Consider the following 23290-nt stretch of genomic DNA (forward strand, 5'->3'; position numbering starts at 1 on the left):
CAGCCTGCCAATGTAGACACTCCTTTTCCGGAAAAACTGAAAACAAAATAGTATTCCGTTTTAAGCAGTTCCGGAAATTCATGCCAGTGTAGACACAGCCCTGGGTCTTAATTTTTTAATTTAGAAAACATATTTCACAAAAGGCTGTAAAACATGGTCTCAGATAACCATTTCTGTAGGGTGTCAGACATGGCAATTTATACAAAATAAGGACTCTGAGATACTTACCATATGAGAAGTCCCATGAAGTAAATGGGACTACTCACATACTTACAATTAGACATGTGTTTAAATGCCTTCCTAGACTGGGGCATTAAAGATGCTAAATTTTTTTTGATTAATTAAATACTGCTTTGTGTAAGGGTGGACTACATGCATTTTGATTTGATAGCTGCCCATGACATTTGGAGCCATGCTTCCAGGGTGAAGTGGCACACCCAGAGACAGTAGAGAGTTAGGAGGCCACTGTGCATTTGTCCCTGACCCCCCGTTGTCCCTTGGATGCATGTAAATACAGGGGAGAGGAGGGCAAAACCCACATTCTCCTCGTGGAACAAACTTGATCATAATTGCTGACTCATGGAGGACATAACTGAACCCTAAGGATAAATCTCAACATGAATTCAATTCTGATTGCCAGAAAAGGACAGAATCTGACAAATAATACTGGTGAACTAAGGAAGGGGCGGAAGTGTCATGCAACATGTTCCATGCTTTTGTCTTAGGCTAGAACTATTACTTTCTTTAGTGGAACATTGTCAACATTTAAAAAAATTCCTCTGCCGTGAAATCAGTAACACCTTTGATTATCAAAAAGTAATTTTTTTTTTAAATCTCACTTTTTTCAGGGGTGGGACACTTCATGCAGGGTGCAGAATGAAAATCGACTGCTCACTTTACAATGTTTTTCCTTATACTCTGCATGCAACTTTGTAAAATGTGTATTTCTTAATTAGTTATTTCCCTAATAATGCCTCAAACTAGAAAACACTAACAACGGTATTATGGAGAGGGTTTAAGATGTTTTGTTTTGTAAATAAGTTATTTAGCAAATATATTATTAATCTATTAGTGAAATTAACACTGAATCAAATTCAACCTTGGTATAAGCAGGTGCAACTCCTCAAACCTTCAGGTGGGCTGAATTTGGGTCTGTGTTTTGGTGCATAAGGTGCTCTTTAAATAATGCTAACTATTTTGTGCTTTCATATGAGCCTTGGTGGTCTCCCCCCCTACATTTATGCCTTTGGGCCTGAATCTTGACAATTACTTCAACTCAACCTAATGGTGAATAAGGGTAAATCCAATCCATCCAAACTATGTTCCCTTTTCTTCAATGGCATTTTTGGTCAAATTGTTTTGCAAGGGTTTACAAAATACAGGCAGTCCCCGGGTTACGTACAAGATAGGGACTGTAGGTTTGTTCTTAAGTTGAATCTGTATGTAAGTCAGAACTGGCGTCTAGATTCAGCCGCTGCTGAAACTGACCGCCAGTTCTGACTTACATACAGATTCAACTTAAGAACCCCAAGCGTCCCCAAGTCAGCTGCTGCTGAAACTGATCAGCGGCTGATTCCAGGAAGCCCGGGGCAGAGCAACTCTGCCTCGGGCTTCCTGTAGTCAGCGCTGGTCAGTTTCAGCAGTGGCTGACTTGGGGACGCCTGGGGCAGAGCAGCTGGGGTGCTGCTGGGTTGCTCCAGTAGCACCGCTCCTCGGCGCTACTGGACCAACCCAGCAGCACCCCAGCTGCTCTGCCCCAGGCGTCCTGATTCAGCCGCTGCTGAAACTGACCAGCAGCGGCTGAATCAGGACGCCTGGGGCAGAGCAGCTGGGGTGCTGCCGGGTTGGTCCAGTAGTGCCCAGAGCGGCGCTGTGTGACCAACCGGCAGCGCCCCAGCTGCTCTGCCCCAGGGTCCACAACAAAAGCCTGGTCTGCTGGAGGGGGGGGGGGGACACTAGCTGCGCCCCCCCCCCCCCCCCAGCAGACCAGGGACACGGGGAGCAAAGCCACTGCTGCGGCTTTGCTCCCAGTGCCCCTGGTCTGCTGTAGACGGTCCCCAGCAGACCAGGGGCACCGGTAGCAGCTTTTCTCGCCCCAGAGGTCGAGGTGGCGGGACCGCTGCCTGCGAGCTCCGGGCCGAGAAAGCCCCGTTCGTACGTGCGGATCCGACATAAGTCGGATCCGCGTAAGTCGGGGACTGCCTGTAAGTGGAACATTAAGACACTGTTTCTAACAATCGGACGAGCTACTATACCATGTGTGTGTTTACATAGACAGCAATGAAAACAGCATCACTCATGAAAAGAATTCCAGTGACATATTCCTTTTACAATGGCAATAATGACCTTGGTGCAGGGCATTTCCTGGCAATTAATGGATTTACGTATTCTTGAACATTTGCCCAGAGCTGCCAAAAGATACAATTTATACATTGAAAAATTAAATAAAGTAAAATGAATGCGTGATTGGGGTCAATAGGTTTCTGGCTATCAATTCCTCACAAACCGATATTATTAGCTTTCATTCCTGAATATTTTGTAGCTATGCAAAACACCCCATACTAGTGAACTATTGAGGTCTCAATTCAATAGTTCATCCCTATTCAGCAAAACACATGCTTAATTTAAAGCAAATCTCATTGACTTCAATGGGACAGAAGTGAGTACTGAGGCATGAGCTTAAGCGCATTGTTGAACAGGCATGGATTTAAGCATGTGCTTGAATGCTTTGTTGAACTGGGGCCAGGGAAAGGTGTGACCTAGAAGTTTAGAAATGAGGCTGAGTTTCATTAAATCTAGAGTTCTTACCCTCTGATACTCTGTCTGTGGCCTTGGGTAAGTCACATGCAGCTCAACTGTCACAAGAGTTCTCTAATTCTCAGGTTTTTAAGTGCCCAAACTGAGATGCCTTAACGCTGATTTTCAGAGGTATTGTGCCCCTACAGTTACCATGTGGATCACACACAATGAGCGAGCACTTTTCAGGCCTGCAGACAGGAATTCCAAGCCCCAGGACAACACATCAATTGGACCCCTAATTTCCTCCCTCAGTGGGAGCCAGAATCCACCTTCCTCCCTGCCCAGAGAAACCCCAGCACCACCCCTCAATCAGAGGACCCTTTGGTCAGTCACTGCTCCATCCCCCACCTGCCTGGAAGTATCCATCCCATTCTCCTTCCCCTTTCTGCTCCCCAGAGGTTCTGTACCCCCCGAACTCCTTTCTCCCAGCTTCCTTGCCTACCCCTGTATGCATTAGGGATGTAAGCAACTAGTCAAGCAGTTGATTACCCAATAAGCATAAGCTTATCAGATAGTCAAGTAGACACTTGATTAGTCGCTCCCTCCCCCCCTTTCCTGCCTCTATCAGAGAGAGACAACAAGTGGGGGAGCAGAAGGTGGTGCTGGAGGGAGCCAGTTTAAAAGCCAGTTTCCCCTAGTACCATCTCCAGAGCGGGAAAAAGAGGCAGAGGCATAGTGGGGGACTGGGCACAAGCCGGGAATCAGCTGATTTCCAGCTCAAGCCTGGTCCTATGTGTCTGCTTTTTAAATGCTCTTAATACATTTAAAAATCAGAGGCGCAGGGAGGGGGACAAGACGCGAGCCAGTCAGCTGTCCCGACTCGCTCCACGTCCTCCCTGCTGCATGTCTGCTTTTTAAATGTATGAAGAGCCAGGCGGCTCTTCATACATTTAAAAAGCAGACATGCAGCGGGGGAAGGGACTGGTCACGAGCTGGGAATCAACTGATTCCCAGCTTGCGCCTGGTCCCCCAGCTATGCCTCTGCCTTTTAAATGTGTTATGACCCTTTAGACTCTTAATACATTTAAAAGGCAGAGCCGCAGTGGGGTTAGGTCCCGGGCCGGGAGCTAATCCTGCTGTAGTTCTACAGTTCCCCTCCTTATCGGCTAATCGAATAGTCAATGGACATTCCATCGACTACTCGATTAGCTGATTACCCACAATTTAACATCCCTAGTTTGAACTCCTCTACACTTTTGCCCTCCCAGCCCAGTTCATTTGCGTCTCTCGCTCCCTGCAATCCTGCACCCAGCCCTACCCCCAGAGTTTGGCTCCCTTCTTCTCTTCCCAGCCTGGCTCTCTTCCCTCATTCCCAGCCCAGCTCTCCTCTCCCTGCTCCTTCTGTCCCCCTCCCTCTGCCCTGCTGCTCCTTGGACCCAGGCAGGGGTTCAAAGTGGCAGGGAGCTCCCCCCTGTTGCTCCGTGGATTCCAGCTCCAGGGCTCCCTGCAGCTGCTGCCACACTTCTACAGCAGCACTGTTTAAAAGGACCAGGCCTCCTTAATGCCACCAGGCTCCGGTGCAATTGCCCCCTTTTCCTTGCCCTCTCCCCCTGTCAGTGAGCCTGGCACTTCTGGGCAAGCCTGGTCCTTCACTTTGCTGCTTCAACAAAACAGGGACTTTACATTGCTTACCTGGGGGCTGGGAGCTGTAAAGGTTAATTTATGTTCATAGAGCGCTTGGAATGTGAAAAGTGCTATATAAGTGCTAAATATTACTTTAAGATTTCATGAGTTTAACTCCAAGAAAGACTTGCACTGAGGTAGCTATTGCTTAAACAATACAAAAAAGACATGCTCCCTTGTAAAAATCCAACTCGTACTTTTTCTATGTGTAAAGAATGTGTCCTGAAGAATAATGTCAATATTAAAAGGCAATGAAGAATTGATATTCAATCTCATCCTTATTAAATCTTGGTAGCTGTACAATGCCTCCAAGTAAAAACAAAACAAGGAAAGCAAATAATTCTCACAGAGAACCCAAACAAAATATGCATGTCAGTCTTTTGAAACCATTTCTGCAACCATCTTTCCAATGCTGGCCTGCCTTTACCCATTATATGTGGGAATGATATATCTGCTCTCCCTGGTGAAACACTTGTCCAGTGGAACAAAGGCCTCATATTTAGCATTCCCATGACTGTCAAAAACATAATCCAACATGAAAAGTAAACAGGGCCATAATTTGGATAAAAGGGATCTTGGAAATCTGAAAACTAGTCTCAGATTTTGTGCTTTTGTTAAATGCATGACCTGGTCTTTTTTTTACAGTTCCCCAAAACAACACAGTGTATAAAGTTCCAAGTAAGTAGAACCATCAAATCTCCTCTTTTAGGGATTACATTGATAGCTCATGTGTCAGTTCTCTACAACACCTCATATATTGCTGCATGGGGTTTTTCTTGTGTGGTTTGCTTTCCTATGAAATATCAGGAATTGACCACTGACAGATATTTGATCTGTATTCAGTTTGGTCCAGTAAGGCAGATCCTATGTTTTTATGTGCTGCCTAATGAATTAAAAACATTACACAAACACATTTACAGTACCCTGAACAGTAAGTAAATACTGTTCTAAAATGCAGATGTATGTATTTAATGACAAGTATTCAGGTATTTTCAAGTGTTCTTGACTAAAACACTGAAGTTAAGCCATTCTGAATATCCTGCTTCTTTTAAAATAATGAGAACTGGTCCTACTTAGTGGTTTCTTCCGGTTCAGTGCTCTTGTCAAATATTCCCTTCATCAATGCTTTGCAGCTGAAGTCTTTGGCCAACCTGAGCCCTGCCACTACGCCGTACACCAACACTGTTGCTTGGTACAGTCCGCGAAGGGAACAAAGATCCCGGTAAAGCATCTTCTCCAAATAAGCTGATTTTCACATCAGCTTCAATAGCTTTAGCCAAGCTGGATGCATAACTGTCCAAAGATTTATGCACTTCAGCTTTTACATGGAAAACAGAATTCTTTGCAGCTTCTAAAAAAATAAAGACAGAACAATTAATAACGTGCAAACATCTGAGGGCAAATATTGGTCTTCGGGTCTGCAAATGTGGGATCATGTCTTCTACATATAATTACTATTGCAACTAATACTACTTATGCTTCCATAGCATATTTTATCTGAGGTTCTCAAAGCACACTAAGCTTCAAAATATTTTTTCACAGAAATGTTATGCACCACTCTGTCTTACTGGTCATCACAAGCTCCCTAGTATCCCATAAGAATTTCATGCAGTTTCTAAAAGTTCTATGTTGTCTCCTAGATTGGTTTAGGAATGTGAATAGCTAATTGGTTACAGGTGATGCTTACTGGTTATGGTTAACCAGCGGGACTTAGGGGAAGGGGGCTGCTCCAGCCAAGTGCGGCAGTCTCCGCTCACCCCCATTTAAGTGGTTAACCAGTTAAACATCATGTTCAATCAGTTAACTGATTAAATGGGATTTTACATCCCTAGATTGGTTAGCTACAGTGTGGTGCAAGAGCAGATGCACTTATATCAAACACACATCTGTCCTGGCTTTAAAGTCATTCCTATGTGAATAAGAAGAAAAGAGCAGATCTTAAAAAGAATTGGACAGACGGTAGAAAGACAGTTTTAAAATATACCTGAGTCCTGACTAGCCTCACTTCCCTGTTCCAGAAAACGTGTTCTTCCCTCCCTTCCACTCACTCACTGGCAGCATCAGGATGGGAAACAGCTGGGAGATGTAGCCCAGGTGGCATGGGAGAACAGTCAATGAGATGGAAGTCAGAGCAGGCATCAGTGGTGAAAATAGGTGACCCAGCAATAAAGGATGGAGTGAGTGGGGGGCCTCTCAAGAAGGTTGTGGAGGAATCTGCAGAAGGGAGGAGTCAGAGCAGCTATTGGAGGGGAAGGGGTGAAGAGCCCAGGGAATAATACTTGTTCTCTGAGGGCATGTCTACACTACAGGAAAAAGTCAAATTAAGATCCCTAACTTCATCTACATTAATTGTGTAGCTGAAGTTGAAATACCTTAACTCAACTTTTGACACTGACCACACTGTAGGAAATCAAAGGGAGAACGTTCTCCCTTTGACTTCCCTTACTCCTCGTGGAAGCAGGACGACCAGCATCAACTGAAGTGCCCCTCTCACTTCGAATTAGCTGTCTTCACTAAACCCGCTAATTCGGACCCTGGAAGATCGAAAGCGGCAGTTTCAATCTTCTCTGTAGTGTAAATATACCCTGTGTTCTAAGTTTTAAGAGAGGGACAGTTAGGCTGGGCAGCAATCTGGGAGGTGCAGGGGGCTCATCCCAGGTGAGCAGTATTATTGTAACCATCCTGAACACACCTTTGATTTGCTCCACTTCATCTTCGAATGTCACTGAACTCCTCCGTCGATAGGGATAAACACAATGCGGGTGATGAGCACCATCTGAACTATAGTCCTCAAGCAGCATCACATCTGTCCCTGAAATGCAGAAAACGTTTAGAAATAGTACCAACCCCTGAGAAGACAAACCTAAAATTATCGGGGGGAAATGAATTTTTGAGTGCATGGCCTTTCGCCCCTCTCTTTAAAAGATGCCTAAAATGTGCTGATGTATTATCACTCCGCATTCAACTGTGATGGGATTTCACACAAGTTATTATCTAAAGTTGCCAACTTTTTAATTGCATGGAACCAAACACTCCTTCCCTGTCCATACCCCATTCCTTCCCCAAGATCCCACCCATTCTTCGAAGCCCTGTCCCATTCAATCCATCCCCCCTCCCTCTGTCACCTCACTTTCACCAGGCTGGGACAGGAGATTGAGGTGCAGGAGGAGGGACTGAGGGCTCTGGCTGGGGGTGTGGTCTCTGGGGTGAGGCCAGGGATGAGAGGTTTGGTGTGCAGGAGAGGGCTATGGGCTGGAGCAGGGGGTAGGATGTAGGGGGTGCAGGCACTGGGATATGGTCTTGCTCCTCACTACCACACAGTTATGGCTGAATACAGGCACTAAGAGTAGGCCAACACTGCACTTCGACACCTGTGGCTGGCTTGGGTCAGCTGAGTCAGGCTCACAGGGCTCTGGCTAAGAAGCTGTTTAATTGCAGTGTGGCCATTTAGGCTCGAGCTGCAGCCTGAGCTCTGGGACCCTCCCACCATGCAGGATTCTAGAGCCCAGTCTGGAGCCAGAACGTCTATACCACAATTAGAGCCCCTTAGTCAGTAGGCATGGGCTAGCCCGGGCTTTTTAATTGCAGTGTAGACTAGGGATGTAAGTGACTAGTTGAGTGACTATTCAACTACTTGCTTTCCCCCATCTGCTGCCTTTGTATCAGAGGCAGCAAGGGGGAGAGCAAGAGCTGTTGCTGGGAGGAGCCAGCTTAAAAGCTGGTCCCCCCCAACCCCAGCACTGTCTCTGCAGTGTAGGAGGAGGGGGGTACCAGGGAAGTAGCAGTCCTGGCTGCGGCTCTGCATTTAGATTTAAATCTAAAATGCAGAGCCACAGCGGTGTTAGCGAGCACTACCATTTATCTACTAATTGAGTAGTCAATGGAAATTCCATCGACTATTCAATTAGCTAATTAACCATTACTTAACATCCCTAGTGTAGATAATCCTTGTGACAATCAGAGAGGCATTCTGCCTGCTTGGCACAGAAGTAGACAGTGTGCCTCAGAGAGCACTAAGGGAGCATGCTGTGTAATTGCTTCTTACACCTGCTGTTGAAAGGTGCAACATGCGCTCCCCTGAATGCACGGGACGCGTTACTCTCGGGCCAAAAACATTTGCACTCTGATGATGAATCAAAAGCTTCTTTCAACATCTGTTCCATGTTTTATATCTTGTCCCAAATCATTCATCAGTTCAATTATACCCACTGCACACCACACAATTATACCCTCCCAGCCACACAAGTTCAGTTGATTCCTGGATTTATTATTATTGGAATATCCAGAAGGTCCAGGACCAATTTAGAGCAGAGATGACAACACGCATCCACGATGAGTTCCATGAGACGAGACACTGCCTCGCATATCTGACCTTAACTAATGATGTATTTAGCAAACCTGTTTTTGTTAAACGAAGGATGGTCCAGAATTGCACTATGATATATACATATTTCCATTCCATCCTGTCAAATGCCTCTCCAAACACATAATAATGAAAGACTGAGTTATCTTCCTCATAGACCATGCTAAATGAGGGAGATACTTTTAATGTTCTGTGGATAATTTGGGGTATTGATGTCAATGGGGCAAGATCCAAGCCCTACTCCTTGGATACCTAGACTGAAATGGATCGGTAAAATTAGGAAGAAGACACTCTAGTCCTTGAGAAAAATGTTTAGCATATATTTTAAAAACCATATTGAGTAAGGAAATTGGCCTGTAATTCTTGCCTCAGAAGTGGAGACCTGTAGGCTGTCTCTACACTGGCATGAATTTCCGGAACTGCTTAAAACGGAATACTATTCCGTTTTCAGTTTTTCCGGAAAAGGAGCGTCTACATTGGCAGGCTGCTTTTCCCGAAAAGCCCTTTTTCCGGAAAAGCGTCTGTGGCCAATGTAGACGCGCTTTTCCGGAAAAGAGCCCCGATTGCCATTTTCGCGATCGGGGCTTTTTTCCGGAAAAGACTACTGGGCTGTCTACACTGGCCCTTTTCCGGAACAGTGTTCTGGAATAAGGACTTATGCCCGAGTGGGAGCAGAATAGTTTTTCTGGAATAGCGGCTGATTTTATACAGTAGAACATCGTTGCTTTTCCGGAAATTCAAGGGCCAGTGTAGACAGCAAGCAGCTTATTCCGGAAAAGCGGCTGATTTTCCGGAATAAGTGGCCCAGTGAAGACACAGCCGTATAGAATAGGGATGTTAAACATCAGTTAATTGAATAGTTGAGTAACCTCATGAATTCTTATCAGTTACTTGACTATTCTATAGTCCCCGGGGGCTGGGCCAGCACCCAGTGCAATCTGGCCCTACTCCCAAGGAACTCCTTGCCACTCCACACTCCTGCCTCTGTATCAGAGGCAGTAGAGTGGGCTACCAGGCAGAGCTGGTCCGTGAGGGGATCCAGTTTAAAAACCAGCTCCCCTCATGGACTGTCTTTGTGTAGCCCCATGCTGTTGCCTCTGATATAGAAGCAGCAGCACGGGGTGCCAAAAGCCCCTGTCTGGGGCAGAGGTCTGAGCTCCCAGACCCGGTTTGAGCCAGAACTAAGCCAGGCTGTCTGCCCGCCCAGCTCCTAATACACTTTAAATGCAGAGCTGCAGAGGCGCAAGGTGGGACACAGCCATCCTACTGGCCAGCCTGCTAAAAAATGTACTGGTGGGGGGGATGCTTGTAGTCTATAGCCCTAACCGATAAGCTTTTGCTTATTGGTTAATTGACTATACTATTACATCCCTAGTTTAGAAGGGATGCTAAGGTAATGTTTTGACTGAATATGGATGATTTTTATATTATCTGCCTCATTAAATACTTGATCTGGAACAGGCATTCCTTGATCTTTTCTCTTTATACATCTCCTTTGGCTTATACTACCTAAAAAGCCTGTCTTCTGTCGTTTCCCAATTCGAATTCCCTACACATTGGGGCTAACAACTTATATCTTTGATGTGGAGGCCTTTTGGTGTCTTTTTTCAGATAGCTATAAAGAGAAGAGTTCCTCATTACCCTTTATCACTTATAGCTGCTTATAAGCCTACAATTCACTTACTGTATCCACAGTATTAGTGGAGTAGTGTTGCCTTCATGAAAAATACCACCCTGCCAGCCTCCTCTCCCAGTCAGAGGGAAGCAGAAAGCACTGCAGAGCTGCACCTGTCAGAAGAGTGCTCTCTGGTGTCTTTAAAAAAATGCTCTTTAAAATAGATGCTCTTTAAAACGTCCTTCTGTGGGTAGTTAAAACCACAACCCCCCTATTACCACAGCAGATCACAGTGACCTCTCCCTAGCTACTATCTGAGAGATTCAAGACAAAGATGGGAAGCTTCTGCTTGATAAGAGAGGCTCTAGCATAGAGTGGCCAAATGAAAGCTCCTACGAGCAGGAAGTGAAGGCCTATTTCCCTAGCAGTTTGCTGCTTAGCTTCTTGGGGAGCGCGGAAGATTACTGAAGGAAGGAGAAAAAAGCAATGGAACAAACAGATTATCATGCTCTTAGGAAATATCCATTAGGGAAAGAAATTATTCTCCTGGGCTGAACAGCATTTTCGTAGTACACGCTTCAAGATCAAATACACAGAGGAGAAGCTAAGGCAATTCTGCTCAGGATATCAGTGGTCTATGGAACATAGGTTGAAAACCACTGCCATAGGAGATGCTTAATGTTACTGTTCATTTGCCAAAAGATATCTAGGCATAAATACAGACTGCCCACAGAATTCTGCAAGTAAAATCTTCTGTCTGTGAAAGGAAAACAACAGTTACCTGAATCCTGAGAGCAGCTGAAACCAGTGTCCCCTGTGCTGCTGCTGCTGTGTCCTAAAGGCCGCCCACCTGCCATGAGAGCTGTGAGATGGGGAGATAGTCCCAAATCTGCAAAACAGTTAAATTATCACAGAATTGTGCTCTGTATGGTAGATCTATTGTAATATAGCATCTTCAGACAAATCCCACATCCAAGTGCCCAATTCGATCCCTGACTTTCCCTTCTCCCCATTTGCTTGTGATAAAAGAACAAAAAACATTCTACTAATTCAGCTGTCAAACCATCTGGATTTCCCACCTTGTTCATGTCACCAGCTGCCAAATGCTTCTAGACTCTTTCCACAAAGCAAGCCTGCTGTCTATTGTTCTCCAGCAATTTGCAAATATGTGCAATTTACTGGGGGAGCCAATTATATTTGGAAATATTTGCACATATATATGCACATAAATATGTACTGGAAAAAAATGTATCAGACACTCTCTAGTCAAGGGATTAAATCTAGTAGCCAGAAGTAGCAATGAAAGACAAGTGTAATGGTGGGATGATAACTAGTGAGGGCAGGGGCAAGTTCCAGATTCTTTACAACCCTCAGATGCTGGAAAGGGGGAAAACTCTGCGATTCTTAATAAGATACAGTCTTAAGATCTTGACCTTTTCTATCAGTCTCTATCTAGCCAGTAGATGTCTGATAAATTGGAAGCTGCCCAGCCTACTCTTGCAAATGGAAGAAGCTTCCCTGGCAATGCTTCCAGTCTTTCCAGAGCCTGTCTCTGGGCATGTCTACATTAGGAAATTATTTTGAGATACCTTATTTTTAAATAATAACTCCTGAAATAACTATTTTGAAATAGCACATCCACACTACAGGGACGCTTCGAAATTAGTCCAAGGCTGGTTCCCCTAATGTGGACGCGCTACCTTAATTTAGAGCCCCAGGAAGCACTGGGGAGTAATTACCTTGAATGACTCTGGGGCAGTGATTCCCAACCTTTTTCCCATGGAGGAACCCCTAAAATAATTTTTCATATCCTGAGGAACCCCTACCTATGAAAATGTTTGCTTGGCCAGAAAAAGTTGACAGCAGGGAGCGCAATTCAATTACTGCTAAATTACTGTCAAGAAAATGTATTTGTAAAGAGCTGTTATATATATATGTAAGCATTGTAAGAAAAAAAAAAATGTATTTATTCCATGATTTCTCGCAGAACCCCTGACGATGGTCTACAGAACCCTGGTTGGGAAACACTGCTCTGGGGAGTAGTTATTTTGAAATAGCAGCAGTGGAGAATCCACACTACCCCTATTTCAAAATAACTATTTCAAAATAAGCATTAATGCCTGAGGAAATCAGGAAATACCAACTGTAATTTTGAAATAACAACAAGCCCCTTAATTCAAAATAATGGGCTTGGTAGTGTGAATGCTCCACTTGTTATTTCAAAATAAGGGAGTTATTTAAAATAGCTCCCTAGAGTAAACCAGGACTCTGAAAGCTACCTGGATTCCATAATGAAGATGGGAGTTTCCAGTGCCCTCACCTTCCTTCCATGTTTTGTTTCTTTTTTCCCCACTGATAATTCCAGTGCTTTCCTCTACATATAACTCTCCCAAGCATTACCATGAAAGTGCAATTTCCAAGGTGTGCTGAATTAGCAATCATAATAATGATCAGAATCTTGCTAATGTCATTATGCTAGAATATGACAAAGCTCTGAGCAGCAGCAGAGGCACTGATGGTGCCTGTCTACAGACTCAGGAAGACACTACAGGTAGTCCCCGAGTTATGAACGCATCGACTTATGACCGTTCGTCCTTACGACCAACCTCCCATTAAGCATATCCCTGAGTTACGAATGCACAATCGCACTTACGAACAGCGCAGTCACATTTAATGAATGGGGTCCGACTTATGAACAGATCGAGTTACAACCAAGTGCTTGGTACGTAACTCGTTCGTAAGTTGGGGACTATCTGTATTGTACTGGAATAGTTTCATTACATTTATAAAGTTTTCTTCACAACCACGACTAAAAACGTAAACAAACACTCGCATTTTTTGGTGTCCTTAGAAAAAATTGCCATTGGTGAGACACCTGCATTTTTCAACCTCTGTACATAGTTGACTGTATCGGACACTTGATCATAAGAAGTGGAGGATTACTGCAGATAAGAGGAAGGGGATAGGCTTGTGCTTGCTAGAGAATTTAAAATCTGGTGCCTAACATCAATTAACTCTTATCCAAACCCCATTGAAATTAATGGAAAAATTCTCATTGAATTTGATGGGTTTTGAATCAGGGCCATCATGAAGAGAGGGACTGCTGCTCCCATTTCTAAACTGAATACAAATTTTGCACTTGCAGAGAGCAATAATATTTGTGTTTCAACAGCGTATTTTCCTATCCTGCTTTACCAAGGAAAAAACTACTGCTTCCCAGCAGTGACACAAATTGGTCTAGTACGTCTTGAACAATACAGAATTTTTTTAATACTAAGAAGCATTGGGAATTAAGGAATGGTTCTAAATATCTGATGGATTTCTTTGAGATGTTTATATAAAACTACTTTGACAAGGAATGGGGTATATTATTATTAGCACCTACAACTGACTTGATGCTATACACTATGCAAAAATAAAAACAGTCCCAGGCCCACACAGTTTACAATCTAAAATGCATGCAGAAAAAGGATTTGATGGACTGGGAAATCTAGAAATGCAGATCACAGTCTTCTATGGGTTCACTGCTTATGAGCCTTGTGGGAGAAGATGTTTTTTTGAATGGACTATCCTTAACTTAAAACTCTCACTTCAGACTGTAAAGGTTTTACCTGATATTGTTACAAGGAACATGTAAGTTTATGGTAACTGGAAGACATTAGAGAAAAAAATATTTTCTTTATTTGTTTCCATTTGTTTACTCTGAGCATTTGATAGAATTTTGTGTCTAGTCAGTTTCTCTTGCATGGTTGGTCAATTTCAGACCTTGCTTGCATTTCCCTTTCATTCAGAAGAGGGTGGTGATTTCCCCCTATCTCATTCTCAAAAACAGAATTTTAACTTTCCAAAATGTTTTGACTTCAGGCATAGATCAGGAAAAGTTTAGCCCTACAGGTAAAAATTTGGGGATGTTACAATTAACTAACTACTTTGTCTTAGAATGGAAACTTTGGAACAATGTTAACTATGGCTTTTGTTATGACTCCAGCTAAAATGACAACCTTACCAAGGAGAGAACTAACACCACTCGGAAAACATTTTTATATTAAGCTGAATACATTTATACTTTGCTTATCATAGCTATATTGGGCCTCATTCTACATTTTATGGCATTATTTTTACATCCATGTAACTTCACTGAAGCTGGAATCAGGCCCGCTGAGTATATTAATCATATGAGAGTGACAGTGTATGCGTGTGAGAGAGAAAGAGCGAGGGAGAGAGAGAGAGGGAAAGAAAGAGAATGATAATTTAGCTGTATCAAGAGATGGAGATGCATTCCCATCAAAGGCAAGGAGCTCATCAGCTTTCCTTCAGATGGAAGATATAATTTGAAAAAACAGTCCACTGGGAGCCTTCTTGAGCACATCTCTAGTGTGCATTTGCACAGTCTTGAGACATGCAACATGTGTGCAGATACAAAGTATAAACCTCACGGGAAGAACATTTTTTTATCTCAGTGTTTGTTACCTGTGATCCTATTGGAAATGCTGAATAATCTGGATGTCCTGTGACGCTGAACAAATGACTCCCGGTAATATCGGTCCCCAAAGCACATTCCTAATAGTTCTTTGCGCACTGTCTTGTTCCAGAGTCCATAAATCAGTGGATGGCAAATGGCACTTGAAAAAGATAACCATGTTGCTAATGTCTCCAGAGCAGGAGAAATGCTATTTTTTCCCCAAAGAGCTTCTGATGTAATTACTATCATGTAGGGCCCCCATGTGATGACAAAAGCACCAATGACAACCAAGATAGTTATGAAAGCTTTGCACTGATTGGCTGAGTAGACAACCCCTTGGAAAGCATTCTTTCGACTGCCTGAAGAGGAGGTAGAGGTGCTAGAGTTCTTTCTCCCATTCCTCTGGGTGCCCTCCTCGACAATGACCACGCTACCACAGTGAATCTTACGTGCTTTAATCCTAGCCACACGAAATATGAATCCATAGCAGATCATCATAACCAGGAAGGGCAGCAAAGCACACCAGATCTGCCAAAAGACTGTGTAGCCTGCCTCCTTATGCCACGCAGCCACACACATCCATTTGAACTGATCAAACTCCAAGGAAGACCACCCAAAGAGAGGCGGAAGGCAGCCAATGAGGGAGTGTAGCCACACGTACACAAGAGCGACAACTGCTCTGTTTCCTGTAATCTTCATTGGATACACCATTGGATACAAGACAGCATAATACCTGGGAAACACAAAAGGAGATATCGGTAGTATCATAGAAAAGTATAATGAGCAAAGATCTGGTTTACTGCTTAAGAACCAAGACCCATCACAGTCCAGGCTATGTCTAGAGTCTAGACTGCAGAGCTTTTCAGGAATACCAGAGGTATCCCTTAAAAGCTCTGCCGCATCCAAGGAACACGTCTGCTTTTTTGGAACAGTTTCTGAAAAAGTGAACATGTTCTTTTGGCATTCCTGTATTCCTCTCGGTGAGAGAAATAAGGGATGTTCTGAAAGAGGCGTTTTTTCCAAAATTTGGCCCCATGTAGGCAGGCCAAATTTCAGAAAAGCCTCTTTTGGAAAAAAAGGTGAAAAAAGATAACACAAATTGCGGTTCACAATTTGCATATCTTTTTCCAACTTTTCTCTGCAGTGTAGACATAGTCCGGGGAAGTTTTCCACTCCCCAAACCTACATGCAATTAGAGTCACCATTAAAAAAATCATGTTTAAAAAATTATTTTCAGTTGAGAACTCAAAAGTCAAGATGTGCCCAAGATCAGACTGCATATGCAACCTGAAATCTGCTTCCTGACCATAAAAACATGAGACTGGCCATACTGCATCAGACTAAAGGTCCATCTACCTCCGTATCCTGTCTTCTGACAATAGCCAATGCCAGGTGCTTCGGAATCTTGCTGTATTAGTGAGATTTTAGAATTATACATGATTACATAGATGATATGCTATTATAGCATCAATTGATTTTAACAATCTTAGATGCATGCGCAGCATCTTGAAATACTAATTTAATTATATTCTACTCTTCTATTTCACGATTTTATATGTAATTACAGGAAAAAGGTATTATATTGGGGAGGTAATGTTGTCTACTGGGTAGAGCACTAGACAGGGATTTATGGATCTAGATTTAGCTCTGCCACTGGTCTTGAGCAAGTCACTTCACCTCTCTCTGTGCATCAGTTTCCCCATGTATGAAATGAGGATAAAGGTACTGGCCTCCTTTGACTTCCTCCCATGCTTCAAGATTTGCTGCTGAAAAGTGCAATACAAGAGCTAAGTAACTGTTATTACTAATTACTATAATTGCAGTGGTTTCCAACCTTCTCCATCCTATACTCACATTAAAAATGTCTGGGACCTTCCACTACCCATCTAGCCTGAAGGAAGGGGAATGAGATCATGGTTCCCAGGTTGAGAATCCAAGTTACTTTGTATTGTTTAAAAACTGTATTTAATTGGGTCTCTGCAACCTTAACTCTGACTTTTCACTGCTTTATCCATGGAACCTTCACATTCTCTTATCAAAACTTTTTAGATTGCTACATGTATAGATTCTGAGGCCAAAAGGGACCATTGTATTCATCTAGTCTGACCTCTAGAACATTCCCAAAGAATTCCTAGAGCAGATCTTTTAGAAAAAAAAATCCAATCTTGATTTTAAAATAACTAGTGATGAAGAATCTGCCACAACCCTTGGTAAATTGTTCCAATGGTTCATTTAATTACTCTTTCTGTTCAAAATTTTCTCTTTATTTCCAGCCTGAATTTGTCTAGCCTCAACTGTCAGCCATTTGTGTTATACCTTTCTCTGCTACACCGAAGAGCCCATTATTAAATATTTGTTCCCCCTTGTACATAATTATGGACTATAATCAAGTCACCCCTTAATCTTCTCTTGGTTAAGCTAAATACAGTAAACTTCCGATAATCCGGCACCTTTAGGACCCAGGGGGTGCTGGATTATCAGATATGCCGGCGTACGGGAAGGGGGGGCTATGAGGGGTCTGGGGTGAGGGGTGGGGTCGGCGGGGAACTGCGCAGCATGGGTGAGGGCGGCGCTGCAGGACCAACCCGGCAGCACCCCAGCTGCTCTGCTCCCGGCTTCCCCAAGTCAGACGCTGGTCAGTTTCAGCAGTGGGGGACTTGGGGAAGCCGGGGGCAGAGCAACTGGGGTGCTCTGCCCCAGGGCTTCCCCAAGTTCACCGCTGCTGAAGCTGACCAATGGCGGACTTGGGTAAGCCAGGGGCAGAGCAGCTCCAACTATCCGGCTGGCGGGAGCACTTCTGGGTTCCAGTTGGTGCCGGACTATCGGGAGTGCCGGACCACTGGATGCCGGACAATTGGAGTTTTACTGTAGATTGCACTTTTTGAGTTTATCATTATGGGCATGTCTACACTAGGAAATTATTTTGAAATAAATTATTTTGAAATAGTAACTCCCAAAATAACTATTTCAAAATAGCGTGTCCATACTACAGGGACGCCTCGAAATTAGACGGAGGCAGGCTCCCTTAATGTGGATGCGCTACCCTGACTTAGAACCCTAGGAAGCACTGGGAAGTAGTAACTTTGAATGACCATCCACACTACCGCTATTTTGAAATAACTATTTTGAAATAAGCATTATTCCTCATGGAAAGCAGGAGTTATTTCAAAATAACCAGCCCGCTATTTCAAAATAATGGGCTTGTAGTGTGGACACTCTGCTTGTTATTTCAAAATAACTGTCTAGTATACAACTAGGGCTATAAGGCATATGTTCTGAGCCTTTAATTATTCTTGTGCTCGTCTCTGAAGCCCTTAACATTTATCAACATCCTTCTTGCAATGTGGGCACCAGAACTGGACACAATATTCCATGGGGTCAAACCAGTACCAGAGAGGTAAAATAATCTCTCAACTCCTGCTTGAGATTCCCCTATTTATGCACTGAATAGTTACATTAGCCCTTCTGGCCAGAAAGGCACCCTGGGAACTCAAGTTCAGCTGATTATACTTCACAACTCCCAATCTTTCAATCACTCCTTCCCAGGATCAAGTCCCCTACCTGTAACTATGGCCTATCTTCTTTGTTCCTAAATGGATACTGTATTACTCAGAGTTACAAACACCTCAGGAATGGAGGTTGTCCATGGGTACCGACTATTCCTCTAGCAAGGGGTGCAGGGTGCTCAACTGCATGCTCCACCTCTTCCCTTAAACACCTGCCCCTTCTCGCCCTTGCTCTACCTTCACTCCACCTCTTTCCTGAAGCCCTCACCTCCTACGATCATATCATGTCCTTGCTCCTCCCACCTCCCTCCCAGAGCCTCTCAAACACTGTGGAACAGCAGTTTTGTGGCGGGTGGCAAACATTGGGAGGGAGGAGAAGTATTTGGTCAGCAGAGCCGCCATCAGGCAAGTAGTGCTGGGGGGATAGGGAGCCAAAAGGAGAGCTTGGCTGCCAGTAGGTGCTAAGCACTTGCTAATTTTTCCATGTGGATGCTCCAGCCCTGCAGCACCCACAGAGTCGATGCCACTGGGTTGTTCATAACTGTGAAATTGTTCGTAATTCTGAACAAAACGTTATGGTTATCCTTTCAAAAGTTTACAGCTGAACACTGATTTAATACAGCTTTGAAACTTTACTCTGCAGAAGAAAAATGCTGTGTTCCCTTTATTTTAGTAGTTTGCATTTAACACAGGACTTGTGCTGTACTTATATTTGTTTGTTTGTTTGTTTCTCTGCTGCTGCCTGATTGTGTCCTTCCAAGTCCCAATGAGTTGTGTGGTTGACTGGTCAGTTTGTAACTTTGGTGTTGGTAACTCTGAGGTTCTACTGTACATTTAGCCACATTACAAAATATCTTGCTGCGTGCACCTTGTTTGGATTAATCATTGTTGTTCATCATGAAAAGGAGGAGCTTACCGATCTATAGCAATGAGACCAAGAGTGAGCATGCTGGCTGAGCTGATCAGCATGTAAAGTAGGGCAGAAAAGTTGCACCAAACTACTCCAAAGATCCATTCCCGCCTAATGGAGCTGGTGACAACAAAAGGAAGTACTAGTACAGACAGCAGGAAATTGGACAGTGTCAGACTGAACACAAACTTGTTGCTCAGTGTAAGGAGGTAAGACTTCCGGTAAAGGGTGACAACAATCACCAAGTTGCCCAAACAGATGAAGATAGCAATGACGATAATAGCAATTGACTCCGTGACTCTGATTGCCCCGTTGTCCTGTGTGGTGAGGTTTCTCAGGCCCTTCCCATTGCTGAGGGAGGAGTTGATGCTCATTGTCAGAGCGCACATTGACAGAGCAGACAGCACATGCTGGGCAGCTGGAACAAGAAGAAAAACACCTGTATTTTACATTCCAGGACTTCAACACCCCTTATCAACACTAATCAAGCTTCACAACACTCACAGGAGACACATAACCATTTTACATGGGGAAACTGAGGCACAGAGCAGTTCCCTGAGGTCATATACAGCAAGGCAATGGCAGAGCCAAGCACAGAACACAAGAACAGGGTTGGAAAACAGGGAGGAAATTTTGCAAACATTTCATTTAATATTTTCCAGGGATGGGAGGGAGACATTATTTAAAACTTTTGACCAGCTTTCCCGATGAGTTCTAACACCCAGTCATCTACACTAAAAAGCCATTATGAAAAGAAAAAATAATGGAGTTATAAATGGTCTTGACTTGAACAGGTGACTACTGTGGTATTTTACTCTGATCTGTAGAGCACCTGCTGCTGTTACACATAAGCCTTGTTTGCAACTGCTAAGTCACAGTAAAAAAATTAAAAATACATTAAAACACTCTTTCTAAATATCACTTTTGCAATGCCTGTGGTTACTTCAGGATTGGTCTTGTATTGCCAGTGAGCCGGGGGAGGTGATCCTCTGTGTGACTATCAGTGGGAAATGTGTCCAAGAGGCAATGCCTTTATTAAGCTCTCATTCACATTATGAAAATGGTTAACAGCCCTTACCTAAAGCTTTATCACTTCTCCCAGCTGACCAACATCTCCCTATTGCTCCTGATTCCCATGAGAGCCATTATGATCTCCCTTTATTGTTTCTAGCAGATTCCTGACTACTAACCCTTCATCCTGGTAGGCCTGCACAATTCCTCTGGGCACCTGATTAGTGGCACTTCCACTGCCAGCTGCCTCAAGAGGCCTCTATTCCGGCCTCAAAAATGTCACTCCTGCTTTACCACCTTTCCCCTGTGTGAACAATGGTGCTCCCCCCCCCCCCCCCGCAATGAAGCAGGGAACTGTATGAACATAATGTACAGCCCCCTCACTGCTTTGTCACTGAAGCCATATACATATTGCATCCCCAAATCCATGCCAAAAATTGAAAAAAAAAATAAAAAGGGAAAGTCAAAAAATTCATGCAAATTTGCTGTTAGAATTTCTTGGAGGCTAGTGATTCACCAGAAAGTGCCACTTTCTGGATATTCATGCCCCCCAGTCAAGAAGGATGGAAAGCAAGATTCCCAGCTAAAGCAGCCTCTGTGAGTCACAACTCCACAAGAAATGCTAATACCAAGTTTGCCTGAACTTGAAGACAATCTTTTTTTGAAATTTCCTTTTATATTTTTTTCAATTTTTGACTGAGATTTTGGAAGGCAGCATGCATAAAAGAGAAAAAAATCATTTTTAAAAACAAATTTCTCTCCATGTTTTGTTAAGAAAACATTAATTTACTGACATTAAAAGAATTTTTAAATTGCATTTACTTCCCACCACCAGTGGAGCTGATTGTTTACGCTTTGCATTTCATTTGGCACAGACCATGGACATTGTGCATAAGATCTTGGGCTGCTTTCAGCTACACCTCTAGTGATATAAATCAGCCCAGAGTCAGCTTCTCTGGGAACTCAGGAAGGATCTATGAAGGAGGAAGGTCAGGCGGCACAGAGTAGGGATGTTAGATATAATGTAATTGAGTAGTCTGTGTAACTGCATGAAATCTTAGCAGTTACACAAATATACCACAGTACCCAGGGGCAGGGCCACTCCCACTCTTGAGAAACCTCTTGTCACCCCACACTGCTGCCTCTATATATGAGGCAGCAATATAGGATGGCAGACAGGAGCTGGTGGATCAGGCGAGCCAGTTTAAAAACCAATTCCCCCACACAATCCCCTGGCCCCATGCTGCTGCCTCTGATACAGAGGGTTTGAGCTCCCCACAGACTGAGGCTGCTGCCAGGGACAAGCCCCTGTCTGCAGCAGGCCCAGGCTCGCTGGGAACAAGGACTGCTCCATATTTGGCAAAGTAAGCACCGTCCTGAGTGTTCAGCAAATGCTTATGCACCAGTGGGAGCAGCTGCGGGTGGTATGTGCAGCTGCAAAGTCGGCATAGGAAGTACTGGGGGGGGAGGGGTTCCAAATACGGGTTCCCACCCTAGTTCTTTAATGTAGACAAGGTCCCACTACGCAGGCCAGGGAAGAGCAAACCATGGAGACAGGCCCTGCAGAGAACACCCTGTATCCTCTCGCAGCCAGAGCGCGGGGAGGGCAGGAAATCCCGGGGGCGCTGCTAGTGCTGCCGCAGGGCGCCCAGGAACTCTCCTAAGGCTTCAGCACGGCCGGCTCCTGCCGGAGCGAAGGCGAGAGGGGGGCGAAGCCGAGCCGGTGCCGTGCGGCAGGGCGGGCAGGGAAGCCGGCAGGGCGCTCGGAGCAGGCGGGTCCCGCGGGCATGTGGCGGGGGCGCATCTGTGCACAGGCCCGTCGCCCTCCTCTCGTGTCACCCGCCTGCCGCTCCGAGGGACACTCGAGCTCCGGCCCGGGCGGGATGGTCCCGTGGCCCGATCCTCCCGCAGCCTTCCCCGGGCCCAGCGGCCCCGCTCGGGGCGGGACACCGGGGGCGGGGGCCGCACTCCGCTCGGCTGCTCCCCTGCCCAGAAGCGCAGCCTCCCCCTCGGGCCCGGCCCCGCAGACAAAGGCTGGTGGGGGCGGGAGCCGCTCGCTCCGAGCCCCGCCGGGCTCCTCCAGCAGGGCCCCGGGAGCAAAGGGCAGCGGGAAGCGGCGGGCTGGGCGAGCCCGCAAAGGAGGCCCCCGCGCTGCAGCTGCAGCCACACGCTCCCCTGCGGGGCTGTGGGACAGACTCACCGCCGGGCCGGGCCGCGCCGCGCCGCTTTCTCCTTCCCCTGCCGCCTCCGCTGCAGTCAGGGGCGGGAGGTTTCGAGTTACAGCGCCCGGGACCCCCCACAGCAGCCGCCAAGCCAGAGGCCCGGAAAACCTGCCCGACCCGCCTCCCGGCTCCATCCCCCTTCCACACATCCCCCCTGCCCCCTCCTGTGCCCCTTCCACACCCCTCCTCCTCTCTTCCCCCACCCCCTCCTCCTTTCCCCCTCACATCCCTCCTCCCCCACCTCGCCTCCTGTCCTCACACCCTTCTATCTCCTTCCACATCTCTCCTCCTGATCTCCCTCATCTATTTTCCTTCTACACTTTCCCCGTCTCTCCTCCTTTCCACATCTTTTCCCACCCCCTCCATCCATTTTTGCATCTCCTTCATCTTCTGTCCCACTTTCACTCTTCTGCTCCCCCACCCTGCTTTCCACTCCCTCCTCCATTCATCTTTCTTCCCACCTTCCTTTCTTTCCTCTATCAGTTTCCTGTTCTCTTCCCATGTTTCTGCACTCAGCAATCCCCCTTCCTACTTTTTTTTTTCCTGACAGGTGTCTTTTCTTTTCGCCTTCCAATCTGCTACAACTTTTCCCTGCTATTTGCTCACCCTTGGTCTACTCTCTCACCCCCTCTGCTATTTTTTCCCCTGTCCCCCTTCATACAGACTCACAAGACCAAATTCAGGGATGTTATATAACTTAAATTCCATTATACTAATTTAGACTTCTGTAGATATTGGTACTAGGGATGTTAAATATCGGTTAATTCACTAGTCAATTA

At 45.1% G+C, this 23290-nt stretch overlaps 1 protein-coding gene across 3 annotated transcripts; it reads right to left on the bottom strand.

Annotated features, from left to right (window-relative positions):
• Positions 1-2057: 2057 nt before the first annotated feature.
• On the bottom strand, positions 2058-22622 carry GPR161 (G protein-coupled receptor 161). Of its 3 annotated transcripts, XR_012897417.2 has the most exons (7): positions 22490-22622; positions 19285-19696; positions 14871-15595; positions 11182-11289; positions 7115-7234; positions 6407-6636; positions 5636-5773 (listed from the first exon to the last, which is right to left on the bottom strand). XR_012897417.2 is itself a non-coding variant. In XM_075907091.2 (6 exons), the coding sequence occupies exons 2-6, from the start codon at positions 19665-19667 to the stop codon at positions 5526-5528; spliced, it is 1584 nt and encodes a 527-aa protein (XP_075763206.1). In that variant the 5' UTR covers positions 19668-19696; positions 22490-22622; the 3' UTR covers positions 2060-5525. The 3 variants fall into 3 exon arrangements, 2 of the variants coding, with proteins under 2 accessions (XP_089628911.1, XP_075763206.1); XM_075907091.2 differs by lacking the exon at positions 6407-6636 and having other exon boundaries at positions 2060-5773; XM_089772785.1 differs by lacking the exons at positions 6407-6636; positions 22490-22622 and having other exon boundaries at positions 2058-5773; positions 14871-19427.
• Positions 22623-23290: the final 668 nt, after the last annotated feature.

Source organism: Pelodiscus sinensis, chromosome 1, assembly GCF_052426305.1.
Source record: "Pelodiscus sinensis isolate ZL-2025 chromosome 1, ASM5242630v1, whole genome shotgun sequence".
Classification (NCBI taxonomy): domain Eukaryota; kingdom Metazoa; phylum Chordata; order Testudines; family Trionychidae; genus Pelodiscus; species Pelodiscus sinensis.